General features: G+C 35.6%; 1 protein-coding gene and 1 pseudogene across 1 annotated transcript; both read left to right on the forward strand.

The window, feature by feature from the left end:
- The first annotated feature begins 1,565 nt into the window (after positions 1-1,565).
- LOC116907425 (olfactory receptor 150-like) lies at positions 1,566-2,510 on the forward strand. The gene has a single exon (XM_032910392.1). It carries the CDS (start codon positions 1,566-1,568, stop codon positions 2,508-2,510), a length of 945 nt encoding a protein of 314 aa, XP_032766283.1.
- A 7,398-nt stretch (positions 2,511-9,908) lies between these two features.
- On the forward strand, positions 9,909-10,989 carry LOC116908229 (annotated as a pseudogene).
- Positions 10,990-12,053: the final 1,064 nt, after the last annotated feature.

Here is a 12,053-nt window from a genome sequence, read left to right on the forward strand (position 1 = left end):
TTGGAGATGAGTGGGTTGCACAATCCCTCAAATGAGGACCTTGCCTAACCTCTGGATATTGTCTTGGCCTTGCTGGGGGTTACCCCCAGTTCCCAATTCCTCATTGCTACACACCTCTTTTCAAATTCCTGACCCTATATATGTCATCGTAGTCTCCTCCCATATCAGTTCCTTACCCTGTTTTCAACCTCCTCTCCTTTCTTCTTACACCAAGTCTCTTACACCCTCTACCTTCTGTGAGTTTTTTGTTTCTCCTTTTAAGAAGGACTGAAACACCCATACTATGGTCTTCCTTATTCCTGAACTACATGTGGTCTGTGCATTGTAACTTGGGTATTTTGAGCTTTTGGGCTAATATCCACTGATCAGTTAGTGCATGCCATGTGTGTTCTTTTGTCATTGGTTTACCTCAGTAAGGATGATATTTTCTACTTCCATCCGTTAGCCTGATTGTTTCCTGAAGTCATTGCTTTTAATAAAGCAATACTTCAATTAAAATAGTACTCCATTATGTAAATGTACCACATTTTCTGTGTCTATTCCTCCCTTTAATGACATTTGGGTTCTTTCCAGCTTCTGGCTATAATAAATAAGACTGATATGAACATAGTGGAGCATGTGTCCTTGTTATATGTTGGAGCACCTTTTGGATATATGTCCAGAAGTGGTATAGTTGGATCCTCAGGTATTACTATGTCCAATTTTCTGAGAAACTGCCCGACGGATTTCCAGAGAGGTTGTACCAGCTTGCAATCCCACCAACAATGGAGGAGTGTTCCTCTTAGTACACATCGTTGCTAGCATCTGCTGTCATCTTAGTGTTTGATCTTAGCCATTCTGATGAGTGTGAAATTGAATCTCAGGGTTGTATCTTGTAGGTGCTTCTCAGCCACTCCATATTCCTCAGTTGAGAATGCTTTGTTTAGTTCGGTCCCCATTTTTAATAGTGTTACTTGCTTCTCTGGAGTCTAACTTCTTGAGTTCTTTGTATGTATTGGATATTAGCCCTCTATCAAATGTAGGATTGGTAAAGATCTTTTCCAAATCTGGGGTTGGGGATTTAGCTCAGTGGTAGAGCGCTTGCCTAGCAAGGTCAAGGCCCTGAGTTCGGTCCCCATCTTAAAAAAAAAAAAAAAGAAAGAAAGAATGAAAGAAAGAAAGAAAGAAAGAAAGAAAGAAAGAAAGAAAGAAAGTCTACTAAGAACTTTTCCCAATCTGTTGGTTGCTGTTTTTGTCGTATTGACAGTGCTCTTTGCCTTACAGAAGCTTTGCGATTTAATGAGGTCCCATTTGGTAGAATGGTTTGAAATGAATGGAAACATGGTAAGAAATTGGTACCAATAAAAATCACAAGTATGTAACATAGGTATGATTGTATTTGCATGTCTCCTTTCTCCAGGACTGCAAAATCTCTGATTGCTCAAATTAAAAAGAGGATGGCAGATGATTGCAGGTATCTGAAAATATTTTAATTATGTTTCAAACTTCATTGAGTGATAGAAGAATGGATACTCAAAATTTGTCTTCTCTCTCTCTATTTTTTTTTATATACTTCCCAGAACACCATGGAAGAAGTAAATCAGACCTCAGTGGCTCAGTTCATCCTCGCTGGTTTAACAGAGAATCCCAAGCTCCAATTGCCTCTATTCTTTATCTTCTTAGCAGTCTATTTGATTACAGTTGTTGGAAATCTGGGTATGGTCATCTTGATTCTGTTTAGTTCTCAGCTGCATACACCTATGTATTATTTGCTCAGCAGTCTGTCCTTTATTGACTATTGTCAATCCACTGTCATTATTCCAAAAATGCTGCTGAACTTTGTGACAGAGAAGAATTTCATCTCATACCCAGAATGCATAGTTCAGTTCTATTTCTTCTGTGTTTTTGTTGTTGCAGAATGTCACATGCTGGGTGCAATGGCATATGACCGTTTTGTGGCTATCTCTAACCCTTTGCTATACAATGTATCCATGTCCTTTCAAGTCTGTTTGTTGATGGTAGCTATGGTGTATGGTGTTGGCTTACTCAGTGCTACAGCTCACACAGTCTTCCTGGTAAGAGTGTTTTTCTGTAAGGCTGATAAAATAAATCACTATTTTTGTGATCTTTTCCCATTACTTGAGCTATCTTGCTCTAGTGCTTTTATCAACGAAGTACTAGGACACTCCATCAGTGCATTTAATATTATTGTACCAGTCATGACCATCATTAGCTCTTATGTCTTCATCATTGTCAGCATCCTGCACATTAAATCCTCTGGGGGAAGATTTAAGGCCTTTAGCACCTGCAGCTCCCACATCTTGGCTGTTGCTCTTTTCTTTGGTTCTACAACATTCATGTATCTACAGCCATCTTCAATCAGCTCCATGGAACAAGGGAAGGTGTCATCTGTATTTTATACCATTGTTGTGCCGATGTTGAATCCCATGATCTACAGCCTGAGAAATAAAGAAGTCAAAGTTGCCCTCAAAAGGTTACTACGAAAGATGTTTCCTCAAAACAAAGAATAGATTTTCTTGGCAATTACTGCTGGAAGATATACTCTATAAGCAGAATTTGATAACCCTAAATATGTGATTCTTAGTTGTCCATTTTTATTTGGAAAATGTACCAATGTAGAAGAGGATTCTCAGATTCATATCCATGGAGAAATGTTATTCTCTAGTAAAACCTGTGTTCATTCACAGTTAGTCACTTAATCCTCTCCTGAAGGTATTTTAAATTCCTTTGTCTGGTTGGTTATACTTACATATATTAATACTGCTCTATTAGGCAAGCCTATTAAGTTGGGATTAAAATTTCTTTTCTATCCTTTGATTATCTCAACAATTGTAGATGTCTTTTTTTGGTTAATTCACAAATTATTTTAAAATATTTTGCTTTCTTGTGTAAGTTAAGCAATCAAAAATGCATAACAATCAAAAATTCTGATTTTCATAACATTATCTAGAACTACAAATAGTGTTACTATAAGCAAAGGACAGAATCTGTTAGAGTCCTACACACAAGGTGATTACACTATCTTAACATACAAGGCAATGAAAAAGAAGAATGGGTGTACTTTGTACCACTGTGGTTATCTGTTCAACATTGTTATTGATACTGCTTGACTCCTACTCACTTCCCTACAATCTGTAATCATGTTTCTTCCTCATGTAGAGTTACCCTACTTTTTTGCCTACCTTTCTGAGTTTCAGACTCAGAAGTTTATTTTTTCACTGTAACTTTTATCTGTATCAGCTATTCACATAGGAAAAAATAAAATTATAAAATTGTTTTATGACTAGTAACATGTGCCACTCTGAAAGTTATTATCTGGAGGAGAAGAAGCTTCAGAAAAAGAGACTTTCAACATGTTTCCATGAAAGAGCAAGATAGTGTAAATAACCTAGGATTTAACTTTCTTAGTTTCTCTTTTAGGAAAGTTTACTAAAAAGAAAGAACTAGACTTTCCTGGCATGGTTCTCAAATATAAATCATCATTAAGTTTCTTGCATGGAGGATCCACCTCCCTGTATGTGGTACGTTCCTGTAAATGGAAGAAGAAATGCTCTCACTTATTAGAAGGCATGTTTTTGACAGTTTTAGACAGGCTAGCCTGAGCTAGTACTGTATACTAATTGGAAGTTTAATGCTTATAATGATAAGACACAGAAAGTATTGTCTTATCAATCAGAATCTAATAACCAGGTGTATTTTAAAAGACAACTGACATCCAACATGATTGCTAGATTTCAAAGAGAATGTGAAACTCCCAGTTAGACTAAAATTCTAAAGATTATGTTAGAGTAATATAAACATAGCTAATTAACTAAGAATAACTTAATTACTTATTAATTCCTTACTAATTAATTACTTAGTAATTAAACGAATTAATTACTAAGAGTGCCTCTTAGGTATTAGTTCATTTAATTTTTTATAGTGGCAGCCTACACGACCTGAATCCTACACAAAGAACTACATGGAAAGAAACTCCTATTTTGCTGTTAGAACTAATGAGCAGGAATTCAAATCACTTGTCTTAGGAAGTAACCAGCTCATTTGAAAGTTTTAATTTGTAACCCCATAGGAAGAACAATAATATCAACCAACCAGAAACTCCAGAGCTCCTAGGAACTAAACCACCAACCAAAGAGTGCATATGGATTGACCCATGGATTCAGCCATATATGTAGCAGAGAGTAGCCTTGTTGGGAGGAGAGGCCCTTGGTCCTGTGAAGGTTCTATGCCCCAGTGTAGGGAAATGCCAGGGCTGGGGGAGGAAGTAGGTGGGTTGGTGGGGGAGCACCCTCATAGAAGCAGAGGGAGAAGGGTGATGATACAGGGGAATTTCCTGAGGGGAAACCAGGAAAGGGGATAACATTTGAAATGCAAATAAAGAAAATATCAAAAAAGAGCAAAGAATTGTATAGGATCATAAAAAAAAAGTTTTATTGGCTTTTAGTGACCTTCACCTTCAGTGGTACCTGAGTCCCCAAATCTCCTGCTGAGAAAAATAACAAAGTGTTTTGTGTGATTTCTCCATCCAATAGTTTCTGTGATTACTGGATGCCAAAAATTTATATTTTAATTTAGGTGTTAACAATGACTCTTTTGACATCATTATTCTTCAGGTCTGTCCAAAAAATATTGTTCAGAAGATAAAGGAAGACATTTCCTAATAACATGCTCTTCCCTCACTCTTTTTTTCTTTTTTATTGGATGTTTTTTTATTTACATTTCAAATATTATTCCCTTTCCCTGGTTCTCAGACATAGCCCCTATCCCATCCCTCTCCCTTTCTTCTATTAGGGCATTCCCCTCCACATCCACACCCCATTCCCACCCCCTGACATTCCCTTACACTGGGGGTCCAACTTTGGCAGGACCAAGGACTTCTTCCATTGGTGCTCAACAAGGCCATCCTCTGCTACAAATGCACTTGGAGCCATGGATCAGTTTATGGATGGTCTTGGGTAGTGGTTTAGTCCCTGGAAGTTCTGGTTGGTTGGCATTGTTGCTCTTATGGGGTTGCAAGGCCCTTCAGCTCTTTCAATCCTTTCTCTAACTCCTCTAATGGAGATCCCATTCTCAGTTCAATGGTTGGCTGTGAGCTTTCGCCTCTGTATTTGACATGCTCTAGCTGTGTCTCTCAGGAGACATCTATATCTGGTTCCTGTCATCATCCACTTCTTAGTTTCATCAATCTTATCTAGTATTGGTGGCTGTATATATATATATATATATATATATATATATATATATATATATATATATATATGAGGCATATGTGGGACAGGCTCTGAATGGTCATTCCTTCAGACTCTGCTCCAAACTTTGCTTCCATATCGCCTCCTATGAATATTTTTGCTCCCTCTTTTAAGAAGGAGTGAAGCATCTGCTTTTGATCATCCTTTTTGAGCTTCATGTGGTCTGTGGACTCTATCTTGGATGATCTGAACTTTTTGTGCTAATATGCACTTAGCAGTGAGGACTTACTATATGCATTTTTCTGAGATTAGGTTACCTCACCTCAGGATGATATTTTCTAGTTACATACATTCGCCTAAGAATCAGGTATTCATTGTTTTTTAATCGGTGTGTAGTACTCCATTGTGTAAATATACCACATTTTCTGTATCTATTCCTCTGTTGAAGGATATTTGGGTTCTTTCCAGCTTTTGGCTATGACAAATAAGACTGCTATGTCATAGTGGAGCATGTGTCTTTGTTGTATATTGGAGCATCTTTTCGGTGTGTGCCCAGGAGTGGTATAGCTGGGTTCTCAGATAGTAATATGTCCAATTTTCTGCAGAACCACCGGATAGATTTCCAGAGTAGTTGTACCAGCTTGCAATCGCACCAACAAACGAGGAGTGTTCCTCTTTCTTCACATTCTCGCTGGCATTTACTGGCACCTGAGGTTTTACTTTAGCCATCCTGACTGGTATGAGGTAGAATCTCAGGGTTATTTTGATTTGCATTTTTCTGATGACTAAAGATGTTGAACATTTGTTTAGATGCTGTTCAGCCATTCAGTATTCCTCAGTTGACAATTCTTTATTTAGTTATGTACCCCATTTTTTAAATTGGATTATTTGATTTTTCTGGAGACAAACTTCTTGAGTTCCTTGTATGTATTAGATATTAGTCCTCTTCCTGATATAGGATTGGTAAAGACCTTTCCCAATCTGTTGGTTGCGGTTTTGTCCTATTGACAGTTCCCTTTGCCTTACATAAGCTTTGCAATTTTATGAAGTCCCATTTGTCGATTCTTTATCTTAGAGCATAAGCCATTGGCATTCTGTTCAGGATTTTTTTCCTCTGTGTCTATGTGTTCGAGGCTCTTCCCCATTTTTCCTTCTATTTGTTTCAGGTTGTCTGGTTTTATGTGGAGGTCTACTTGATCATCATAAATGATCATTTTGATATGTTCTTGGATTTGGTTTGTGAGAATTTTTGAATTGATATTCATGAGGGAAATTGGTCTGAAATTCTGTTGGGTCTTTGTGTGGTTTACGTGTAAGTGCAATTATGGCTTCATAGAATCAATTGGGCAGAGCTCCTTCTATTTCTATTTTGTGTAATGTTTTGAAGAGTATTGATATGAGGTTGTTTTTGAAGATCTGATAGAATTTTGCACTAAACCCATCTGATCCTGGGCTTTTTTTTGGTTGGGAGACTTTTAATGACTGCGCCTATGTCTTTAGGGTTTATAGGAATATTAAGGTGGTTTATCTGTTCCTGATTTTACTTTGGTTCCTGTTGTCTGTCTAGAAAATTATCCATTTCATCCATATTTTTATTTATTTATTTATTTATTTATTTATTTATTTATTTATTTATTTATTTATTTTATTTTATTTTATTTTTTGGAGCTGAGGACCGAACCCAAGGCCTTGCATTTGCTAGGGCAAGCGCTCTACCACTGAGCTAAATCCCAACCCCTATTATTTAGTTTTATGAGTACAGCCTTTTGTTGTAGGATTTGATAATTTTTTTCAATTTCCTCAGTTTCTGTTGTTATGTCTCCATTTTTATTTCTGATTTATTGATTTGGATACTGTCTATCTGCCCTCTGGTTTCTCTAGGTAAGGGTTTATGTATTTTGTTGTTTCTACAGAGAACCAGCTCCTGGTTTTGTTGATTCTTTGTATAGTTCTTTTTGTTTCTACTTGGTTGATTTGTTTCTTCTGTGTTTGATTATTTCCTGCCATCTACTCCTCTTCCCATGCATCCTATCAAATGACCACGGACTATGGCACATCTTCAATAACGATAAAATCAATAGGACATCCACACACATAGGGAAGCTGAACAACACTCTAATCAATAACAATTTGGTCATTGAAGAAATAAAGAAAGAAATTAAAGACTTTTTAGGATTTAATTAAATTGAAGGCACAATAACCCCAAACTTATAAAATGCAATGAAAGCAGAGCTAAGAGGAAAACTCATAACTCTGAGTGTCTGCAAACAAAAACTGGAGAAAGCACACACTATCAGCTTGACAGCACCCCTGAAAAATCTAGACCAAAAAGAAATAAATTCACCTAAGAAGAGTACCCTATTTTTAATAGGTTTATTTGCTTCTCTGGAGTCTATCTTCTTGAATTCATTGTATATATTGAATATCAGTCCTGTATAAGATGTAGAATTGAGAAAGATGTTTTTCTAAACTGTTGGTTGCCATTTTGTCCTATTGGCAGTGTCCTTTGCCTTACAGAAGCTTTGAAATTTTATGATGTCCCATTTGTCGACTGTTGATTTTAGAGCATAAGTTCCTAGTGTTCTTTTCAGGAAATTTTCCCTTGTGAAATATGTTCAATGCTCTTTCTCCACTTTCTCTTCTATTAGTTTCATTGTATCTAGTTTTACATGAAGATTCTTGATCCACTTGGTCTTGAGTTTTGTTCAGGGAGTTACGAATGGATCAATTTGCATTCTTCCACATGCTGACCTCCAGTTCAACCAGCACCATTTGTTGACAATGCTACCCCCCCCCCCCACTGGATGATTTTAGCTCCTTTGTCAAAGATCTAGTGATCATAAGTGTGTGGGTTCATTTCTGGGTCTTCTATTCCATTGATCTATCTGCCTGTCTCTGCACCAACACCATGCAGTTTTTAATCACTATTGCTCTGTAATACAATTTCCAGTTAGGGGTAATGTTGAGAATAGTTTTTGTTATCCTGGTTTTCTTTTTTTTTTTTGTTATTCCAAATGAATTTGTGAATTGCTCTTTCTAACTCTGTGTGTGATCTTCATATCAAATTCTCAATTTTAAACAACTGTGAGAAAATGTAACAGATAGACTCCAATAGTTTTAGTTTGTGCTTATGATTATTGAGGACCAATTTTGCTTTGCATAGATAATTTTCAAAGTTCTATAATAATTCTGTGAAGTTTAATGAAAACAAAGAACAATGTTCCAAATAATAAAATAAAAATACATTCAAAATGTTTACAATTTAATTTAGACAGATATTCAAAATTTTATGCTGCTAAGATTTTCGTGTTTTTAGTTCATTATAAAGCAGTCTTATACATGTTTGTATACTTTCTGTAATCACTTATTTAATTTTCAAGTTTATTTTTATTGATCTTTTGTTTCACACATGTATGTATACTATGTTCTTTCCTTGTCAGAAGCCAGAATATGGTATCTGATTACCCATAGAGAAATTATCTTGTATCTATACCGATGTGGTACCTGTCAATAACAAAACTGATAGCCTCAAACTAAGTAAGGAAATAAGAGATGGAACATTCTATAGACAGAATTTTGAGAGAATGCTGTTCAGGACATTTGCCCAGGAAAATGTGACCAGGCAGATGTGTGGTACCTGAGCACAGGTGCCACTATTAAATGACTGGATGTAGGTAGGAATATAATGACATTGACATTGTGTGTCACTATTTAACCACAACTGATTCTGCTATTTTCACAAATTGGTCCAGAAGCAATTAATGGCTCAAATGTAGATTATACTATTCAGTTGATTGTATGCTAGGTGTTATACATGCTGTTAAAGTTTAATAATATTCAATATCAAATAACATTTCTGGGACATGTTACTATTATATTCTGGAACCCAGAATAACTCTGGTTGTTTGCACTAGTCTTACACAAGAATGGCTTAGCCAATTAGTTCTGGGCAGGGGAGCTGCTGCTGCTGAAGTTCTACATACTTCTGTGTGAGCTAATGGCTACTGAAAGTATTTCAGAGAGTACTAGTTATTCTCATGAAGTGTGAACTCATTGATAATCTTCAATGGATAGCTTAGAAGTATAGCAATATAAATTGTTTTGGCTACACTTAGTGGATAGCTAAACAAAATCCAATAAACAAACAAAAAATGCAAGAACGTTAGTAATTGTGCAGATGACAGTGGTCATTGCCAGACACCAAAGTTGAGAATAATTAGAGCATATTTTTTGCATGTATGAAAGTGAAACTGAAGAGGTTTAATTAATAAAAATATTTGATAACTTTATTGACACATTTAAAAAAATATATGAATAGGAAATTTCTGTAAAGAAGAGCTTTGCTCATTTCTTAGAGAATTTTGGAAAGGTTGAGGTATTGGTTTCAGGAAGGGTATAATTTCAGATATTTGGTCATTTTCACTGACTTTAAGAATTCAATCTTGCAAGCCCCAAAATAGCTTTTAATTTAATTTACTATTCTTATAATTTTATATAAAAGCACTCTATTTTTATCATTTCCACTTAATTCACTCCCATACAACTTCTCTTCTGCTCCCAGTTTATTCTCAAATTCAAAACCTACACAGAAACACACACACGTACCACAAGTATAGGTATGTAAATATATGCATATGTGTATGTATATGAATATATATGCACATACATACCTACATATTCAGGCATACATACATCCATTATACACATCCTGTTGAGACCATGGGCTGTATTTCATATTGCATACATTCTTTTTTTTTTTAAAAATAATGCCAGTTAAATATTAAATTAAGAAATCTTGTTAACATATGTTTCTTTATGTTTAATAAACATAAATAGGTTATAATTATACATAGCTAAAGGTTACAGGTATGAAAATTTTTATTCTAAATTTAAGACATTAAGAAAATCATTATAATAGAAATACATTTCTTTCTTCCTCACAATTTTAACACAGGATATGGCAGCAGGAAAATAGTGCAGGGTTCATTAGTTTATAGTAACTGAATTCTCTAAAAAGACAGAACTTCAGCTGCCACTCTTTCTCCACTTCATAAGAAACTATATAGTCACTGTGGTCAGGAATCTGGGTGAGATCAGTTCCCACCTGCACACATCCATGTAGTATTTCCTTAGTAGTCTGTCCTTAATTGTGACAGAAAACAACCACATCTATTACCCTCAATACATGGCTCATTTCTCTTTCTTCCTCATTTTGGTCATCACAGAGTGTCACATGTTATCTGCAATTGTATATGACTCATAGGTTGCCATATATCTCCTTGGTTTACAATGTGACCATGATCTATTAGATTTCTTTTATCCTGGTATTAGCTGAATATATTATTGGTTCCATTTGTACATCAGCTCATACATGCTTCATGATCAGAGAACAGTTCTGTTACTTATATGTGATCAACCACCATTTCTATGATCTTCCCCACAAAATACTTCCCCACTTCAGATGAAGTTCTTGTGTTAAAGAATGTTTGATTCTATGTTTTGGTACACTTCACATTGTTGTCCCAAACTTGGATATTCTCACTTCTTACATATTCATCTTTGCCACTATCCTTAGCATTCAGTCTACTTATAAAGCCTTCAGTACCTACTGCTCCCCCACCTATACCATTGCTGTGCTCTTTGGGTATGCTGCATTCATGTACTTACAGACATCATTAGGCATCTTCATAGGCCAAGGAAAAGTGCCCTCCATGCTTTATATCATTGTCATGCTCATGTACAACCCCTCGATCTACATTCAAGGAATAAGGATGTCAGTACTGCCCTGAATGAAATATGAGGAAAAATCACGTATCTAAACTGAATGATATTTACTTATTAGAATAGACTTACTAAGTGAAACATTGTTTCAAGTGTTATTATTCATTTCAATCCACTTGTCAATATTTAATCATTTATTCAAATATCTTTGGTATATATAATTTCTATAATTGTCCAGTACTATTTCCTTTACGAAAGTGATCACATATCCTTCATAAAGACAAAAGTAAATGCAATACCAGGGAGAGAATCCATCTAGCTACTTTATAACATCAACCCCATCAACTTCATATCTCTTTGATTGTACAGTTGGTTTAAAAAATCTCACAATCATCAAATGAACATATGTCTAAAATTTTGACAATTTGGTCAATTTATGTGATGCTGATTTCTAGTTTGACAACTACCCTGAAAATCGACTTTCTGGTCTCGTCTTTATTGGATCTTACTTTCCTTTCTTCTTTAATATATTATTGTGGACACTTTACTGTCATTTGAAGTCTATGTCATCAACACTTCAATGTATTGAGCCTATGTCACATTCCCATTCTCATGGTATATGTATTGATTCTTTAGTATGTACCTGCTCATTTTATCCAAAATATTTATGACTGGGATATATAAGCAGAACCATTCAAACAATAACTTGGCAACTGGGGAATTAGCACAGATAATTGCTTATTTTCATCATCTGCATATTCGTATACTAATGAACATCCTTAGGGAATGTTTACTTTCTGACATAGATTAACTGAAGAAGTTAACCTCAGGACAGGGCTTCACAACTGCTCAGGTGACTGCTGGTGTGAAATCAAAACTGCAGAGACACAACTAGGTGAGTCCTAGAAGAAGATGACTTTAGGTGGAAAGTATGCTCTAAGGTACTATTGCCATTGAACACTGAGCCTTGTATTCTGAATATTGTCTGTGGAACACTGAGTTCTTCCTTCTGCTAATTCCTGATTAGTGTCATATACAAACAGCAAATAAATGTAGGTATTGAGAATTCAGGAGAAGTATGGTAGTGTTCACATAGAAGTATGGTATGTGTTGTCTCTTATTTTCAGACTTATCATTTGGGAC

Source organism: Rattus rattus, chromosome 8, assembly GCF_011064425.1.
Source record: "Rattus rattus isolate New Zealand chromosome 8, Rrattus_CSIRO_v1, whole genome shotgun sequence".
NCBI lineage: Eukaryota > Metazoa > Chordata > Mammalia > Rodentia > Muridae > Rattus > Rattus rattus.

Excerpts from the sequence above, each read along its gene's own strand:
- LOC116907425 (XM_032910392.1), top strand. The coding sequence starts at position 1,566 with ATGGAAGAAGTAAATCAGACCTCAGTGGCTCAGTTCATCCTCGCTGGT.